This window comes from Trichomycterus rosablanca, chromosome 22 (assembly GCF_030014385.1).
Source record: "Trichomycterus rosablanca isolate fTriRos1 chromosome 22, fTriRos1.hap1, whole genome shotgun sequence".
Taxonomy (NCBI): Eukaryota; Metazoa; Chordata; class Actinopteri; order Siluriformes; family Trichomycteridae; genus Trichomycterus; species Trichomycterus rosablanca.
The window spans coordinates 1,205,686-1,224,922 of NC_086009.1; the positions used below are offsets into that span (position 1 = coordinate 1,205,686).

The following is a 19,237-nucleotide window of genomic DNA, read 5'->3' on the forward strand; positions in this document are numbered from 1 at the left end:
CTAACTGGACAAGACACGTCTGATTAAAGCAGACCTTCAGAAAGAGATGAGAAATGGGTTACAACGTTGTTTTTAAAGCTCTGGGACCCCAGCGAACCACAGTGAAAGCCATTATCTTTGAATAAGATTTTTTTTTATCTTGTACTGAGCTGTTTAGACACAATATCACAAATATACCAGTGGTTTGTCCTATGTGATGGTGCTGCACCAATATAAGCAATTTAGAATGAAGGGATTGCTCAGGGGCCCAACAGTGGCAACTTGGCAGTAGTGAGGCTTGCTTCAGTGCCCCTTCAACCACCCAGGGTTAAAAAAAAAAAAAGTCTGAGCAAGGATGACAAAATGATTTGTGTTCTTGTTCAGAGGAAATTTGATGACTCAAATTCTTGGTATATTCTGATTTTGGCTGGAATATATCTTGGTATTTTGTAATATTAGTTGATGTAGTGGGTTTATTTCTGGTGAACTGATGGTAGGAGCTTCCTCACCTTGGTCTACTTCAGCAGGCTCTACATCAACCACTAAATCGGAATCTTTCATAGTCGCCGTTTGCTGATCGTCTCTGCACTTTTGTGGTGGGCAAATCAAACAAGTTCAATCCATTCTCAAAAAGTCAACATAGGCTATAGGTCGTTTAAAATAGATCCATATCACAGCACGTCCCATCACGTGATTATTTTTATCTTTTTGCGATTAAATACACTCAGGTCCTCTAATGCTGGTCTCGGCAGGGGGCAGATCGGTCAGTGTCATGTCCCCTAAACTATGGAACTCTACCACAATCTCTCCACTTCTGCTCCTCACTTTCGTCCTTTAACTCAACTTAAAACATACGCTTCATCAGTAATTTCATCAATTCCTTGTTTTTGTTGTAAAGCGAGCTTGAGTATGAGAAAGGCGCTATATATATATATACAGTGCTCAGCATAAATGAGTATACCCCAACAGATTTGTCAGAAAACCTTTAGTTTCTTTACAGAATCAACATTTTCTATGGGGTACTATACTACAGAATACTCCTACAAATGTGGGCCATTGATTGCAAACAAGATTTGTTCATTTGTACACACAAAAAAGTTATTTTCTCAACAAATTCATTCAAGACCATGTTGCAAAAATGAGTACACCCCAATGAAAGTCTTAGGAGTTTAGACTACAAAATTCTAATTAACATGAATTTAACCACATGTGAGTCTAATTATTCATTAAACAGGTGTCCAGCAGACAGTTGACAGTTAAAAGGGCGTTACTTAACAAAGAAAACCCCATCCCATTTCATGCTGTCAGCAGTGGCACCACATGGAAGAGAAATGTCACAAGACCTGAGAAAGAAAATTGTTTCTTTACACAAGAAAGGTGAAGGCTACAAGAAGATCGGCAAAGCTTTACTGATCAGTCAGAATACTGTAGCAAAAGTGATACAAAAATTTAACAAAGATGGAACTACAACCATCTTACAGAGACGTCCAGGCAATCCACGGATGTTAACACCCAAACAGGAGCGTCTTCTGATGAGAAGTGTTGAAGAAAATCGGCATGCAAGTTCACTGCAGTTAGCTAAAGAGGTAAAAAGCCAAACTGGGGTGATTTTTTCCCGTGACACAGTACAGAGTACACTGCAGAAGAATGGCATGCATGGGTACCATCCACGAAGGAAGCCTCTCCTGAAGCCCATGCACAAAAAAGCCCGCCTAGAATTTGCCAGGGCCCACTCTGAAAAAGATGAAGACTACTGGGACTCTATACTCTGGAGTGATGAGACCAAGATAAATGTTTTTGGAACTGATGGCTTCCAAACTGTATGGCGTCGCAAAGGTGAGGAGTACAAAGAAGAATGCATGGTGCCTACAGTGAAACATGGTGGTGGCAGTGTCCTTATGTGGGGCTGCATGAGTGCTGCTGGTGTTGGGGAGCTGCATTTCATCGATGGTATCATGAATTCACAGATGTGCTGCTCTATATTAAAGGACAAGATGCTACCATCACTTCATGCCCTTGGTTGTCATGCACTTTTCCAACATGACAATGATCCAAAACACACATCTAAGGCCACTGTTGCATTTCTGAAGAAGAACAGGGTGTAAGTGAATCAGTATGTCTCCTGATCTAAACCCAATCAAACACCTATGGGGAATTCTGAAGACACAGGTTGAGCATCACTCTCCATCCAGCATCCAGGCTCTAAAAGAGGTCGTTCTTGAAGAATTGAAAAAGATAGACGTTGCAATTTGTCGCCAACTTGTTCATTCCATGATTAGAAGACTTAATGCTGTCCATAAAAATCATAGTGGTCATATAAAATACTAGATGTAGTACTTTTTGATGTGGGGTGTATTCATTTTTGCATCAACTCATTTGAGTAAAACTGAATATTTTGTAATCTAAGTTATATTATTAACCTTACTTTTATGTTATGGGTTAAAGAAATGTTCTATGAAACTCAGTCTTGTCAAAATTTAGAAAATTTTTCCTGTGTTCAGTGAGATATTGATTAAAATCTTACTTTTCAAAGGGGGTGTACTCATTTATGCTGAGCACTGTATATATATATATATATATATATATAAAACTTATAATAATAATAATAATTATTAAATGCAACAGGACCCCCTCTCTAAGCTCACCCAAGGCCCCTGGTTAAGAACAGCTGCCCTAAACGATTAGGATGAACTGTAATCAACGCAAAATGAGACCACACGTTTAAGCACAGATTTATTGTAGAAACAACAATCATCAGAATGAAAAGTAAAAGCAGCGTCTGAAACATTCATAGTTCATGAAGCGTTTCAAATACAGAGTCTGATTCCAAAGCACACGAGGAGCGAACGGAGAGAAAATCAGGCACTTAAAAGATAGAATGCACCGGAGAGGGACGGATTAATGAACCATGGCAATACGGTTACGTGTGTGATGTAGGAAACGATAAAAGGGACGATAAACAAAGTTAAAATCAGATTGCTCACACACACACACACACTCGACAGTAACTCGGAGATGACCGGTGTAATGTAATTCGGTAACATGGATGATAATAAAGACTCTATAAGCACCATAAGGTGCACTATAAGGTGACGTGTTAACCTGTACTATTAAATCCAGGTAGAAATATTTTACTCAATCCAGCCGTGTTAGAAGCATCGCATGTTTATCTAGCCTAACGTTAATAACAGAGACGCTCCTGTCGTTACTTCCAGCCGATATTCAGCACGTCCAGATTCAGCAATATCAGATCTCATCTTGTGCAAATCGTAGACGGCATCTTGATAAAGGGTTTCAATTTGGACAGTAATATAGTAATCTAGCATTTGGCGGCGATTGAGGCGAGACTGTAGGCTTGTGATAAAAAAATACGCCGTATAAGTAGTGGATTGTTGGATCAGATTCATAATAGCAGCTCAATATAAAACATTCTTGACCTCGCCGCCAGCGCTGTGTGTGGTTTTGTGTGTTTGAGTTGTTGCCTGCCGTGTATTTGGTGCGGTATTTGTTGTGCTGGCTGTACAAGTTCCACATAAACGCTAAAATTGTGCGACATTTTCTACAAAACTTCAAAAACATTCAAATCACACCTCATTTTGTACACGCTATTCGTCTCAATGCACTAGTTTAACGCGACTACACACGTAATAACCGTTAATCCGTCGTCAATACGTCATGGAAGAGCCGAGGAAAGCTTTTTAAAATCGTTAGCTGCATCAGTAACGTGAACGTAGCCTTATTGCACCTCTCATTACATCGCTAAAGCCCCCCCACAACACTATTGCTACACGCTGAACCGTAAAAGACAGATAAACAAAACATACAAGTGTGCTACAGATCTCGTCTTCCTAGCAGTCGCTTCAACGAAGATTCACCAGCGTGATTTAGCTTTAGATCAAAGATTTTAAAATCCCTACACACACACCCACACACACACAACTACAACGTGAAGCGCAGAGACCGATCCACAGATCTACCCCGGCACTCACGGCTGGTCCATTCAGACGACGACAGGCGCCCAGTCCCTCTTCATGCGCCCGTACTGCAGGTTAGAAACGCACAAACGTTAAAAATCAGGTCGTGTTTAAAAGTCTCTTAATATTTTTAGCCGCGCGTCAAATAGTCGTACCTGAATGTCGGTCAGCTCCTTGTAGAACCTCAAGGCCAGGTCAGGACCGTTCTGCATGGTGGGGATTTCATACAGCTGTAAAAGATGCACGGGATCAGGAACTAGCACGGTTACTGGGAAATACCACAAGGCTTAATGCTAAGTCCGCTTATTTCTTTCGCCTTCTTCCAAATATAAGGGTCACCACAGTGGACCACAGCGGGTCCACATAACAGAACTGGGCCACCGGTAGATCCCTACATATTCAACGACTGAATTTCCCTTATGGAATAAATGAAGATTGGTCCTCGGGTGGTGCAGTGGCTTACAGAGGTAGCTTACACCCATCAAGTCAGGGTCTGCAGGCTCAACTGACCGTATAGCATACGTACCGTGACCGATTTTTAATTACCTCTCCTTTGTAGCGCAGGCTGCCGACAGGACACACCACACAGGCGGTACCGGCTCCGAAAACCTCCTTCACCCGCCCCGCTTTCAGAGCGTCCATGAGCTCCTTCATCACCACCTTCCTCTCAGTGACCTTAAACTCACCCTGCAACACACACACACACACACACACACACTTCTGTTAACATTACAGGTCTGTTTGTGCTCCGTTTATATTATTTAAATATTTTATAGTGGCTTTAGCTCCAAGCTGAATGACAGAAATCCTTTAAGGTTCATTTTTTAAAGGCTGAACGAGAGAAAAATCAAACGCTGCACATCCGACACTTAGAAAAGTGGTTTCTGTGAAATAAAAACGATTTGCAGGCATTTTAACACAGGTATTAATCTTCCACTTGAATATTTCCTTATGTGGTGCTCCAGGATCCAGGGTTCGAATCCCTAGCTGTAATCGTTAGCCGGTCAGGCGTCCGTACACGCATCCTGTCCGGGCCTGTGTTAAAGCATTGACGAAGCCGGACCCACCGCGACCCTGACCACGATAAAGCGGTGATAAAAGATGAAAACGAAATCTCTTACCCATTCTCTAGCCAGGTCGAGCAGAGACTGTCTGGTGACACCCGGGAGGATGATGCCATCTAGTGGAGGGGTGACCAGCTCTCGCTCTACAGACAGAAACGAGCATTTACATTTACAGCATTTAGCACACATACAAACAGGAGTGTGTGGACAGCTTCTATTAAATGTGTCCAGACACGTTTCTGATAGGGCGGGGTGACCGGACTATGTGGGCGGGGTCTTCAGACGCCGTGTAAGGACCCTGATTGGCAGATAAGGGCTGCATGCGGTTTGGAGGGGGCGTGAGCAGCAATACACCCACCTCAACTGCAATCAGGGATCCACCAGCAGCGGAGGAGAGATCGACTAATTGCAATAGAAAAGCGTCTGGGGTATTTTATTTCTTTATTTGGATTTTAATGCCATGTTTCTGTTTCCTTATTATAATTTGGGCTATTTTATAAGCAACAGAGGTAAAAAAAACAAGGAACAACGTGCAGCTCACCTCCGTTCTCGGTGGTCCAGTAGATGAAGAGGTTCATGGTGCCGACCTCGGTGATCTCCTCCTTGTCGCCGTAGAGCCACAGCACCTGCTGACATCCCTGCTTCACAGCCTCGCTCTGGATGGCGATCGTAGGTCCGTAGTTACTGAAAAACATCCATATAGATACATTAAGGATTCCTAAGGAAACCTCTGGTGGCTGGTTTAATATGCGACTCTCCGTGCGCGATACGGATCTCCGTGTAAACCCTCCTGGTGCAGGTGAAAATAAGCGGTCAGTGCTGCACACGTGTCAGAGGGGGGGTGTGTTAGTTACAGCCCTCCTCGGTCAAAACTGGAAGCGTGCAGCAGTAGAGGGGAAATACGATCTGGGAATTGGATATGACTAGATTGGGAAAAATGCAAAAAAAATGTCAAGGGTGCAAATCTCAGCTCTGCTACCAGTCGACTGGGTGCCCACAATTGCAAGTGCATGCAGCAGACAAAATAGGCCACTAGTAGGCCTAAAAAAGGGGGTGCCAACTCAGTGCCAAGAATGATCCACCACGCAAATAATCATAGGTTGGCTAGTGATGTAAGGTGTACAGTCAGTAACTGTATATTCAAGTGCATCTATAAAGTGTAAATGGCCAATATATGTACAGACAGAGTGGGCGAACATGCTAAAGTGACCGGCTGAGTGACCCTCACCTGCCCATCTTGTAAGCTCCCACGCCGCCCCTGCACGCCCGGACGAATCGGGGGTCTGCCAGCAGAGAGATGGGATTGAAAGCCCCGGTGGCGAAGTACGGCCCCACGGGCCCGATGATGACAAACAGGAGGGCGTGGAGCGCCCGGGACACGCCCAGAGACGGCTGCGAATCAGAGGACAGAGCAGAAGTGGGTGAAAGAGCAAGAGAGACCTTTAGAAGTCTGTATCACAACAACCTGGGGTCATGTTACTGTAAAAAAAACAACGTTCTCATGGGATTCGTGTCTGATGATAGAGAACTCACCTCGACCCCGATGAAGGTGGGTCTAATGTAGAGGCTGGCATCTAAAGAGCGGGGAACCCAGTCCTGGTCCAGTTCAACCAGCTTATTAATGCACTTCAGCAACTCCGACTTATCAAATAACTACAGACAGAAAGAAACAATAAGATAAGCTATGGCACAAAGTATGTGGACACCTGAGCATGAGCTTAATGTCCCTGTTTTTGTTACACAACTTCTTTTTCCACCAGGCCTTCCACACAAGATTTTGGAGTGTCTATGTGGGAATTTGTGCCCAATCAGGTAAAGCAGGGTCTGTGCAGGGCACCAAACTCTTCAAATCAGGTCTTTATGGACCTTACAGGTGTAGGTGGTTGTCCACATACTTTTGGTCATACAATGTATGTGTGTGTGTGTGTGTGTGGGGGGGGGGGTCTGTCTCACGGGCAGGCAGCAGCGGTCAGCGCTGCGGTACATGCGCTCCATGTTGAGCATGGGCCTGAACAGGCGGATGTGACCATCAACCCCTCTGAACGCCTTCATTCCCTCGAAGAGCTGGAAAACACAAACAGGAAACGGAGAGAAGCAGATGAGATGAGTACGGGGTCGTTTGGAATTTAGATTTGGAAAACACGGCTGAGACTCGTCCAACGTTCGGTCAGTCTGAGCATCAGAAGCTACTGGACCCGTGTGTTCACTGATCTGAAGTTCATCCTGCAGTGATCTGATTCAAAAGTGGATTAATGTGACTTTATTATAATGGACGTTCTGAGCAATTTAAAAATCTGCGTGGATGGCTCCATCATAACTCTGACTGAAACACATCAACTCATCATAATTAGAAGTGGTGTCCCAATACTTTTGTCCCTATACAGTGTATTGATGAGAGTTTCTGCTTGTTTGGGGTTGGACCCTAACCCTAGATTTGGGGGAGTCTAACAGGTATCACATGTCGGCTCTCCGTCCCCTCTTATCAGGAAGGAATGTGGATGTTTAGTATGTGCAATTCAACGTCTTATTTGTACGCTTTGTTTTCTTGGTTTCTCTGGGTATGTTATCTGTTTGGTCTGGACTGAAGGGAGGACAAAAATGTTAGAAAGTGCAGAATTAAGGACACCGTTACGAGGAACGCATGGAAAGCCTGTAACGTGTCGAATTCTTTAGTATGAATGTGCGTTCCTGCCTTAGGCTTTGCTTCGTTCTGAACAATGAGTTCTTGATACAAAACAAAAGTTTGAACTCTGTACGACTCCTGGCTGATCAAAACCTACTGAGGATTAAGCAGCTTACGGACTTTATCTTCACCCTCCACCTGCTTAACCGACGTCTGCTCTGCTGTAGAAATACAGTAAAAGTAAAGTGAAGTGGGCGCTCGGGTGGCAGAGCCGTAAAACACGCTATCAGCCGCCTGGATGCCTGCACAGATACACGACTGGCTGTGTGTCTGTATGAACAGGGACAATTGGATGGTTGAAAAAGGGGGAAAAACAAATAAATATGATTAATGAAAGATAACTGAAGCTTCTTCAGCTTTGATATGATCGGAAATTTGCCGATACAATTAGCAGCATTAATATCTACACCTTCTACGTCTACACGGGACGTTTTCCCTTCAATTAACACGTATTGTCATACTTATAAATGCATATTTTTTGTATGCATGGGTGTAAATTTCAGGTGGATATACTGCACACACTAGAAGTATAATAAATACAATTAAAATTTAAATATATGGAATTTTTAAAGATCTGTATCATTAGGATAATACACTACAATGGTTTGCACTGCGTATCACAGGACTGTGAGTTTAAACCAGAGCCCTGCGTTACTCAACACCACAGAACAAACCACGGGACTGTTACGGAGGGTTGTTGTGGAAACACGCAGCCAAGCGGTATGTACAGGGTGGAGCAGGGCAATAAGGGCTGGTGCAACATTGCAAGGTCAGCGGTGTTGCAAAAGCTGGATATGAGCAACACTGAAATCATTATTATTTATTTCATCTGCACCAACACCAAATGAATCCACACACAAAGCACGCGTGTGGCGCAATGCTGGTAACAGGGCTTCGAGTCCAGGACTTGTACCGGAAGTTCACAAAAACAGAACGTGAATGGTGCTACGTGAACCTAACTTTTATCCAAAGGGTCTTGCTCAGGGGTCCAACAGTGACAACTCGGCGAAAGAGGGGCTTGAAACAGTGACCTTCTAATTACTACTCCAGTACCTTAACCGCTGAGCTACCACTGTCCTATACATAAGGGGCAACACATATCAGTGGACAGATAAATAGGAGAGTTGTATCAGGAATTGGCATCCGGCTTAAAAACTGTGCCAAATCAAATATGCTGTCGAAAGATTTGCTGTGGCGACGCCTAATGGAAGCAGCCAAAGGAACCACTGGCAGATCTTACAAAGTCAAGAAGGTCAAAAGCGTACAAACACTCGTAACACGTATTTCTTCACGGTCATTTCTAGGATTTCTGCAACTGTTTTTCATGGGTGACTGAGGCAGAACCGCTTATTGTTTCCTCTGGAACCTTGAAGATTTGCCGCTTGGCCGCTTGCTTTTTAGGGCTCGCCACTGAGTTATTTCCAGAAGAACCGAAGTGTTTCTGAACGTCTAAACTGGCTGATTCTTGTTTTCAGAACATGTCACGACGCTCTTCATGGTTATAACATCTTAATTATATTCCTGAATCACCGTGACCAGCGAGGACGTAAAAATTACCTCAACAGAATAGTGCAGAGCCGAGGACGCCGGGTGAAGGGACAGATTCTGAAAGGGTTTGATCTGAGGAGCCTCCCATCCTCCTTTTTCCGTCCACGAGACGGTCAGCATGTGATCGGAGAAATACTTCCCAAAACCCAGGCCGGCGACTTCGGGTTTGGGCTGCTGCACCCGACTCTTCTCAATCACCAGATCCGACGCCTGAGAGAAACACGGGGGGGCGAAACGACAGAGAGGAAAGAGGGAGGAGGTTCGGAAATGAGGGAGGACAGAGGTTTATTCATGATCGCTGATTACACATGCATTCATTGATAAATACGGTTCATGCTGTGAGAATGTTATCAGAATTTAATCAAATTAAGCTCAGAGGAGAGGTGAGAGTGTTCTGCAGGTAGAGAACATGCAAACAGAGCAGAAAACACAAATGAAAGAAGAATACAAGTCATCATTCATAAAACGAGACGCTCCGTTACTCAGCACTTCATTTTGAATGCATACAAGAAGCTCGGCCACACCCTGAATAAAGTGGCACTAATGCTGCACGGCTGCATACCATAAGCTCCTTAAGCCCGCCAGCACTTGTAAAACAACTGTAAACAAACCCATTAAGTCATGCAGTTACAGGACTTCACCATAATTACATTACATAATAATATATTACAGTGTAGTGACAATAAAGATTCTATTCTAAAGAACTGGTGTATAACAGGCACCCAGAAAACATGATTCAGCTCCCTCCTGACTCAGTACCTTGAAAGAAGAGCTGGCGAAGCGCACCGATCCCAAACCCAGGGGGAGAGGGTGAAGAAGACGTCCACATAATGCCTGGAAAAGAGACAGAAACAAATGAAGTGTGTTTGTTTTAACGTCATGTTCTACACTTTGGTCATTACACAAGGTTATACTGAACACAGTCTTGGACAATTTAGCGTCTCCAATTCACCTCACTTGTGTGTCTTTGGACTGTGGGAGGAAACCGGAGCTCCCGGAGGAAACCCACGTGGACACGGGGAGAACATGCAAACTCCAAACAGAAAGGACACGGACCGCCCCACCTGGGGATCGAACCCAGGACCAAATGAAGTGTGTAATGTCCGTATATACTGTATATATATGGCTCGGCGATGCATCAATAATACACCGCACAGGCAAAAATATATAGACACCAGTCCTGATTATAATGTGCGTTCTATTACATACATGATTTCAACTCTTCATCATACACTATAAGGCCAAAAGTATTCGGACACCTGATCAAGAGCTTGCTGGACGTCCCATTTAAAAACAAATGCTGTTACAATATCGTGACCTCTGTGTGAGCTTTTCCGCTAGAACAGCATCCGCTCTTCTGAGAAGGCTTCTTCTGTGGGAATTTACATTTGTGCCCATTGTACCAATTTGTGCCCATTCAGTCAAAAAAGGACAGTATTTAAAAGGCTGGGCACTGAAAACTGAGACTGAATTGATGTTCTGGTTCGTTCCAGAGCTGTAGACAGGGGCTGAGGACACTGGAGCTTTTCTTTATGTCTTTATAGAGCTTGCTTCGTGCACAGGCCTTCCCTAAACTGTTCCTTTAAAGTTGGAAGAATATCATTTCCTTTATATGATTGATTTATATTGTTGTGGCTGAAATGAATAAAAGAACTCTCTAGAATTTAAGTCTCTCTGGATAAAAGCGTCTGCTGAATGCTGTAAATATAGAAGCTGCTGGAACACAGGCAACACTGTCCACAGTCAAGCGAGCTATACATCACGTCAGAAATAAGCCCGTGTTCCTACTTTTTTATTCCAACACATCAGAATTAGTTTTGTCTGGTGAACTAAACTGGTTTCCAGTCCAGAACACCTGAACTGACCTGCATTCCAAACCTGCATATTAATCTAATCAATCTGATTAAGGTTCTTGCACCAGATTATGACTTTTATTTATTATTTTAAAAGCTAATTCGATGGAAAAAAATGTAAGAATGAGAGCAAACCATGATAATAAATATAAATACATGAATAAAGTAGATTAACTTCTGTTCTGTGTGTTTATGTTTGCATTTGTCCTGGGGATGAACCTTAGTTTAAATATCGCGGGTTAAAGTCTCATCACGGTGAGAGAGAAGACATTGACCAGAGTTTAGTTAATATTTGATACAGAAAGCAGATGAAGAGTAAATCAATAAACAGGTCAGACTGAACTCACCGTCCTTAGAGCCGCCATGATCAAACAGTGGAAATAATCCGTCCGACTGGAAACAAACGCACTCGAGGTTCCGGGCAGAACTACCTGGTATAAGAATGAGGCTGCGTCTCAAATCAATACTGAGTGTTACTGCTTTTAATTTACAAATATATATAATTATTATAATAATAGCTTAACAATTATCAGCTTTCTGCCTCCTCTAAGATCTCTAAAACATCGTCTTTTAAATGAGCATGAGCACCAACACAATATTATATTTAGCACAATATTAGCCAATGAGTTTTATATTAAAAAGTGACAAAACAAACACTTAAAAAGGTAAATAAGCTAAATAATAGATGTTTTGCTTATTAATGCCATTTATATAAATTAATATAATGATTATAATGTGATTGTATACATCATAATATCCTGAAAAGTATCTTGAATGTTATTAATTATAAAGAACATTTTCCTGTCCGTACGATTTTTTTAAAGACTTAAGTCAGTTACTGATAAGCACTTGATAACAGTTTTAATAATCCTGTAAATAATATATATATATATAATTAAGATCATATATAGTGTCTGAATCCCAGTTCAGTCCCCCAGACATGTGTGTGATTTGGGACGCAGCCGGTGTGCAGCCTGTTTACACGGTGTCACTATTTACACCAAACACAATTATTCGCTATTTTACTCTAATTACTTACATTTATTAGTCTTATTTATTTTTAAATAACGTGTTTATCTTTCATTTAAGATTCATAATGAGATGAAACAGTGATCCAGATTCCGGATTGTTATCAGACAGAAGTAACACGATGCTTGTGTTGGATATAAAATGATAAATAATCAGATTTATATTCGGTAAGTGCGTCGATTATTAAACATCTAATAAAATCTGAATACAATCACCGAACCAGTTCATTCAGAAACCAGTCAAACCAGTTCAATTGAGTAATCTGATTCTTACTGGTCCGATTTAGGGGTGTGAAGTTTTTCTGCTCACTGATTGGACAGAAACAATTTATTTTTATTTCAAAACATAAAACGACCAGTAATTAAATACATACACTAACAATTTTATTATTATTATTATTATTATTATTATTATTTTCATTATTATTATTATTATTACTATTATTATTATTATTATCATTATTATTATTACTATTATTATTATTATTATCATCACTGCTATTGTTATTATTATCATTATTATTTATTTATTTTGTCTTACAACTACATTATTCTGGTGAGGGTCGCAGTGGGTCCAGTTCCCCTGTAATCACTGGACTTAATGCAGTACAACACCCCAGACAGGACGCCAATCCATCACAGGCCTCGGCCGTCCCCCCAGACACAGCCAATCATGTCAAACAGAGTAAACGATGCCAGCTCACCATAATTCTTTAATTTTACATTCATAGAAACTCAGTTTAAATGAATCAGTACAAACACAAAATTACAAAAGTTGTTTTTCACATTCAGTCATTCACGTTTGGCTGATCTAATTTAGTAAAGACCTTCAATCTGAGGTGATTTATTAATACAGAAACGGCTTATAATCAGGAATGTGCAGGACGGTTTTATCTTACTAATGAACAGCATTCATTTATAAATCTGTAAGTCGTTAATAGGAATAAAATTATCAGTACATTATATTTTTAAGATCAGGTCATGCTTAGGAATAGAAATAAGGACTTAGTTGGTAATAATTGTGCTTCGTTTTTAATGTAAACATCAGATTGTTTTGAATGTGAACATGTATAAGTCAGAAGTTCAGACGTGCAGCAGGTTTAAGGAATCTGACTTTTGAAGCCGTAGTTGAGCTCAGCTCCTCCGCTCAGTAACAGATCAACGCCGGTACAGAACGTGGCATCGGCAGCCAGGAAGAGTGCCATGAGTCCGCTCTCCTCTTCAGTGCCCATCCGACCCAGCAGCTGGAAATGAATCAGGAGGGGATTAGTTCAGTGAACGGAAACAGTCACAGTTCATTCTGCTCTTAATGACTCGGCAGCTTCATTAACGGCTGAACGTTTCATGTTTATTTTTATCAGTTATATAGAGGACATTTTATGCGTCCAACTTTGCAGCAACAGTTTAGGGAAGGCCCTTTTCTGGTCCAGCATGACTGTGCCCCTGTGCACAAAGCGAGTTATATAAAGACATAAATAAAAGCTCAGCTATCTGTACAGAGAATGAACTGGAACATCGACATCAGCGCTCAGTCATACAAATGCCATCTGTGCTAAGCCGGCACAAATTCCCACAGACATACTTCAAAGTCTTGTGAGAAGCCTTCTCAGAAGAGCGGCTTCTTGTTTTAGCTGATAAGATCACATAGAGAGTCACTCTATTTTAATACAGTTTAAGTGTAAAAGCCGTAGCCTAGTGGTTAGGGTATTGGACTAGTAATCAGAAGGTCACTGGTTCAAGCCCCACCACTACCAAGTTTCTGCTGTTGGGCCCTTGAGCAAGGCCCTTAACCCTCAATTGCTCGGAGTGTATACTGTGACTGTAATGGCCATATACTGTATTTTTGGAATAAGAAGATGACGTCCTGTGCTGTTTCCCACCACCTGATACGCGTACCTGTGCGTTCTCCCCGTCTTTAATAGCAGCCGCTGCGTCCGGCGTTTGACCAGCGAGCTGGTCCCACAGAGGGGTCATCACATTACCGGGGGAAATGCTAAAACATCAGGAGCGAAACAGTTTTAACACAAAACACACAGAAGACGTCAAAGAAACAATGAGAAATAAAAGTGAATAAAACTCACCAGTTTACTCGAACGTTGTAGCGACTTTCATCAACAGCCATCGCTTTGGTCATAGCAATGATCGCCCCCTACAGGACACACAGATCTACACTTACCGCTCAACACAAGCACACAGTCGCCATCATCTGGCAAGAGTGTGTCAGAAAACTCAAACATATTCAGAAGTACCAAGTTCACAAAGTCATTTTCTTATATTTTATTTGATTCACTTTATTTAGATTTAACGTCTTGTTTAACGCATCTCGATTTTATACACGATGGAATAGAAACACAGAGGACAGGTCGCCAGTTTGTTACAGGGCAAAGACACACACACACACACACACACACCTAAAACACTGAGTTATCAGAGATCTCACCTTGGTGGCCACGTACGGTGCTGCATGTTTTTGACCGATAGACGCCACCAGACTGGAGACGTTGATGATGTTGCCTTGTGTTTTCCTCAGAAACGGAAGAGCGAACTGAGCCGAGGAAAACGAGACAAGATTATTCAAGAACGGACTGAAAAGGAACAGTATATACAGTACACACAAATACTATAAAATAAATAAATAGTATATAAAAATTAAATCAGATGTTTAACCTTTGATGCGAGGAAGTAGCTGATCAGATTGAGGTTTAGTAAATCTTTGAACTCCTCAGCGCTGGTCTCATCCGTGGGTTTATGAGGAGGATCTGAGAGACCAAGAGATGACATAAATAAATACATAAATATATTTTTTAATGCATTTTCTCCCCTTTTTCCTCTCCATTGGAGACTGTCGTGTGCAGTAGCCGACTGCATCTTTTCACCTGCACAATGCGAGTTCATATGCGGATCAGCCTTGTGCACAGAGAGCCACACCCTGATCCACGATTATTCCTCTACTCTGTGCAGACACCATCAATCAGCCAGCAGAGGTCGTAATTGCATCAGTTATGAGGAGACCCTATCCGGCTTATCCTACCCTATGGTAGGATACTACAACTACAACAAGCCAATCGTTGTTCATGTAGTCGCCCAGCCCAGCCGGGTGGCAGATCTGAGTTTCGAACCGACAAGTTTGAAATGTCAGCTCTGGTGTGCTAGCGTGTTTTAACGCTGTGCCATCTGAGCAGCTTTATCTACACTTCTGTCCCACCTTCTTCCCTGGGGGTCATGATGGGATGGAACAGTGCAAACAGTTTCCGTTGGCTCAGTTTATCTGGTAAATACGGTGTAACCAAGCCTGCGATAAACACGTGAGAGGAGCAGAGGAGTTGAACCCTGACTTTACTTGTTGGTTTACTGAGGAAGTTTTCTGGCTCCGTGGTGAGACAGTGAGAAGTGAAACTGAAGTCGTTTCTTTTGTCAGACTCAGGAAAAAAGAAGAAAACGAAGCTGGATACTCACGCCAACCGGCATTATTGACCAAACAGTCGATCTGTCCGAATCGCTCGACCGTGGTCGTGATCAGGGTCTGAAAACATGAATTAAAAGATCGTAAACCAACCGAAGACTCAAAGTTCAGGTTTGATAATAGTTTGGGAGTGTAAAACACACCTTAATGTCGTTTTCCTTAGACATGTCACAGGACACAAAGAGCGACGAGCCCGGCCCCGCCTTATTCAGCTCGTCCTGCAGACTTTTACCTGCTTCAACTTATCAGCAAATACAAATAAAATAATACAAACAAGTGACCGGCATGTGATCATGAGGACCTTTGGATCAGTGACTGATCAGATCTGATCTGTATCTCCTGTATAAATCTGCAGCACCAAATGTGAGCTGCAGCTTCATAATCGCATGGGCAAAATGGACAAAAGTATTGGGACACCCCTTCTAATTGCTAACAGGTGTAATAAATCAGTTATATAAAGGAAATGACATGCTTCCAACTTTGCAGCAACAGTTTAGGGAACCAGAACAACAACTGAGGCTTTCTTGAGCATGCCATTCAAATGATCTTTTGACTAAGTGGGCACAAATTCCCACAGACATACTTCAGTATGTAAGAAGCCTTATCAAAAAATAGAGGTCACTTTATATTAATACCATTTGTTTTTAAAATGATCAGGTGTCCAAATACTTTTGGCCTCACATATAATGCAGCTGCACATTCTGATGAACTGATTTCAGTGTTTAGATGAATAAATAATTGAATCATATTCACCTCCTCGGGCACAGAAAACCACTTTAGCTCCATTCTGCACTGCAAAAGCAAACAGTAAGAACATTCAATCATGTATTCATTCATTCACTGTCTGTTTTATCCTGGTCAGGGTCACGGAGGGTCCTGCACCACTCAGAACACATCTGTTGGGAAATTAAAGCAATTAATCTACTATCTGCAAGGACAGAGTCCTTTCTGTGTGGAGTTTGCATGTTCTCCCTGTGTCTGATTGTGTGTCTGACTTGTGATGGACTGGCGAGCTGTCCGGGGGGGCTTTCCTGCTTTTCGCTCAATGAATCAGACCCACCACGACCCTGATCAGGATAAAGCCCTGGTAAAACGACAAAGAATCATTCAAAAAGCCATTTAAACCGTTCCTAATGATTGAGTTTCTATATGGAACCTTTATCCTGACCAGGAACCTTTGAGGAACCACATTTTACAGCCTGTAGCAACTTTATAAACACTAAACTGCTCCAGCTTGAGTTTAGTTTCAGTTTATAGAAGTGAACATGACTTACCGAAGACTTTAACGATGCCCCTCCCGATTCCCTTGGACCCCCCGGTAACAATAACCACCTTGTTGTGGTATCGCGGTGCACTCGCCATGTCTACAGTTTTTTGACCCCCTGCAGGAGAACAAACTGCTGCTGATCCAAAACTTCTGATCACACTGAAACTTCAGTCAGCTGATCCTGCTTCCTCTGATAAACACCGCACTACCGCTAACTCACCAGCAGGGGGAGACAGAGCTCACAGCACGGTTATACACTACCACCGCAGACGCACCATGTGGCCAAAAGTATGTGGACACGCCGCGTTTTGATTTGTGTTTCAGGTGTAAAAATCCACAATATAATAAGATTATAATATTAAATAATATTATAAAAGCCTGTGACTGTGTGTCTGTTGTGTATGTGGCTCATAAGAATGTGTGCTCATTAGAATGTGCATTATGAGCCAGGTCCTCTCACACAACACTGACAGAAACCATACAAAGATCAGCATTCTGTTTTATCGCGGTGGAAGGAGTGCCCATTTACTAAGGGTTTTTTTCCCAATAGCTATTTTTAATAGAGTTATTATATTATTAATAATTTATTAGGACTTTAACTTCATGTTTTACACACTTTGGTTACATTCCTGACAGAATCGGTAGCTCCTCATTACACAAGATTCATCAGTTCACAAGTTTAATATCAAACACAGTCCTGGACAGTTTTGTATCTCTGATTCACCTCACTTGCACGTCTTTGTACTGAGACACGGGGAGAACATGCGAACTCCACACAGAAATGACCCAGATCGTTCCACCTGGGGATCGAAACCAGGACCTTCTTGCTGTGAGGCGGCAGTGCTACCCTCCGAGCCACCGTGCTGCCTTTTTTATGGAGTTAAATTAGTGTCACCAGAACCTAAATGTGAATCATCCTGACCTGAACCTGAATTTTCTTAGCCTGAACCTTCAATTGAGGTGCCTGCATGGGAGCAAAAATGCAACAAATGTGGACATCCATCCTAATCATTGGGCTCGGTTGTCACATCCATTGCTAACAGGCGTATAAAATCACTTATATCGAATAAATGACATGCTTCTGAATTCGTGACAACAGTTTATGGAAGTCCCTTTGGTGTCCCGATATGAATTGTCATTGTTTGGAACCTTTGGGATGAATTGGAATGTTGCTAGTAAGCCAGGCTTTCTCATTCAACCTTACTGTCTGAGCTTTTATGACTTAATAGGCACAAATGACCACAGACACACTTCAAAGTCCTTCACAGGGTAGCATCATAAAGCCCGTGTCCAACAAGCACTTGGTCAGACGTCTACATATTTTTGTTCACATGGTGTATGTGAGGTTTTGAGGTGAATGTTAGGCAGTTCTATAGGGGTCAAACAGCAGGTGCACGGATCGCTGGTGCATCAGTCATCAGAACTGAAGAAGGATCAGATATTTAAAGAGGAACGGTGTTTATGTCATGGACACGAATACACGATAGAGACAAAAGTATTGGGACACGGGCTAATAGGTGTAATAAATCAATAATAAATCAATAACAAATCAGTGACGTTACTCAGCAGGACGGAGTGTGTGTGATACATTTGAGATGGACAGTAAGTTCAGTTGGTGTGTGTTTACACTTGTACTGTTATAGAGACTCTGTGTGTGTGTGTGTGTGTGTGTGTGTGTGAGTGAGTGCAGTTCTGAATCAATGATGAAGTGTGTGTGGTGTGTGTGAATCTGAACAGGCCTGAATCAGTGCTAAAGTGTGTGTGTGTGTGTGTGTGTGCAGCCTGAACTGATTCAGAAACATTTGATTTGCACTTTGACTCTCATTTAATGGCGGCACAATGTTGCATCTCCTAAGTGGGTGTTGCACAGCACTATGGGTGCTGAGGACCAGGGATTGATCTTCACTTCTGGTTACTGTCTGTCAAGAGTTTGGCATGTTCTTCCTTCATCTGTGTAGATTTCCTCTGGGTTCTCTGGCTTGCTCTGTTGGGTCCTTGAGCAAGACCCTTAACCCTGTCTGCTCCAGGGGCGCCGTAAGATGGCTGACCCTGCGCTCTGACCCCAGCTTCCAAACAAGCTGGGATATGCGAAGAAAGAATTTCATTGTACTGTACACCTGTATATGTATATGACAAATGAAGTATATCTTCTTTTATCTTCTTACCTCACGCAGGCATCGAGTGAGTGAGTGAGCAACTCTTATTGGTGTGAAAATTCTGGCCAACATTTTAAATAAAATGTAAATGTTTGCATCGTAAGGGCAGGGCGAACAGAGTGAACAGAACGAAACGTGGTGTTTGTTAAAAACTGTTGCTTGCTGAGGTGTAGTAGCAGAAGCGTTAGTGTCGGTAGCGAGCGCCGAGGTTCTAATTTGGGC

At 42.4% G+C, this 19,237-nt stretch overlaps 2 protein-coding genes across 2 annotated transcripts; both read right to left on the bottom strand.

The window, feature by feature from the left end:
* Positions 1 to 2,709: 2,709 nt before the first annotated feature.
* Positions 2,710 to 11,526, bottom strand: bcat2 (branched chain amino-acid transaminase 2, mitochondrial). Its single transcript, XM_062984966.1, has 11 exons — positions 11,449 to 11,526; positions 10,008 to 10,082; positions 9,258 to 9,458; positions 6,971 to 7,081; positions 6,551 to 6,670; positions 6,246 to 6,409; positions 5,559 to 5,701; positions 5,075 to 5,160; positions 4,500 to 4,640; positions 4,109 to 4,183; positions 2,710 to 4,021 (listed from the first exon to the last, which is right to left on the bottom strand). Exons 1-11 carry the CDS (start codon positions 11,464 to 11,466, stop codon positions 3,980 to 3,982), a joined length of 1,176 nt encoding a protein of 391 aa, XP_062841036.1. The 5' UTR covers positions 11,467 to 11,526; the 3' UTR covers positions 2,710 to 3,979.
* Positions 11,527 to 12,824: 1,298 nt separating this feature from the next.
* Positions 12,825 to 17,005, bottom strand: hsd17b14 (hydroxysteroid (17-beta) dehydrogenase 14). The gene is made up of 9 exons (XM_062984976.1): positions 16,867 to 17,005; positions 16,346 to 16,384; positions 15,736 to 15,833; positions 15,586 to 15,652; positions 14,797 to 14,888; positions 14,570 to 14,674; positions 14,211 to 14,278; positions 14,026 to 14,122; positions 12,825 to 13,373 (listed from the first exon to the last, which is right to left on the bottom strand). Exons 1-9 carry the CDS (start codon positions 16,952 to 16,954, stop codon positions 13,230 to 13,232), a joined length of 798 nt encoding a protein of 265 aa, XP_062841046.1. The 5' UTR covers positions 16,955 to 17,005; the 3' UTR covers positions 12,825 to 13,229.
* Between the last annotated feature and the right edge of the window lie 2,232 nt (positions 17,006 to 19,237).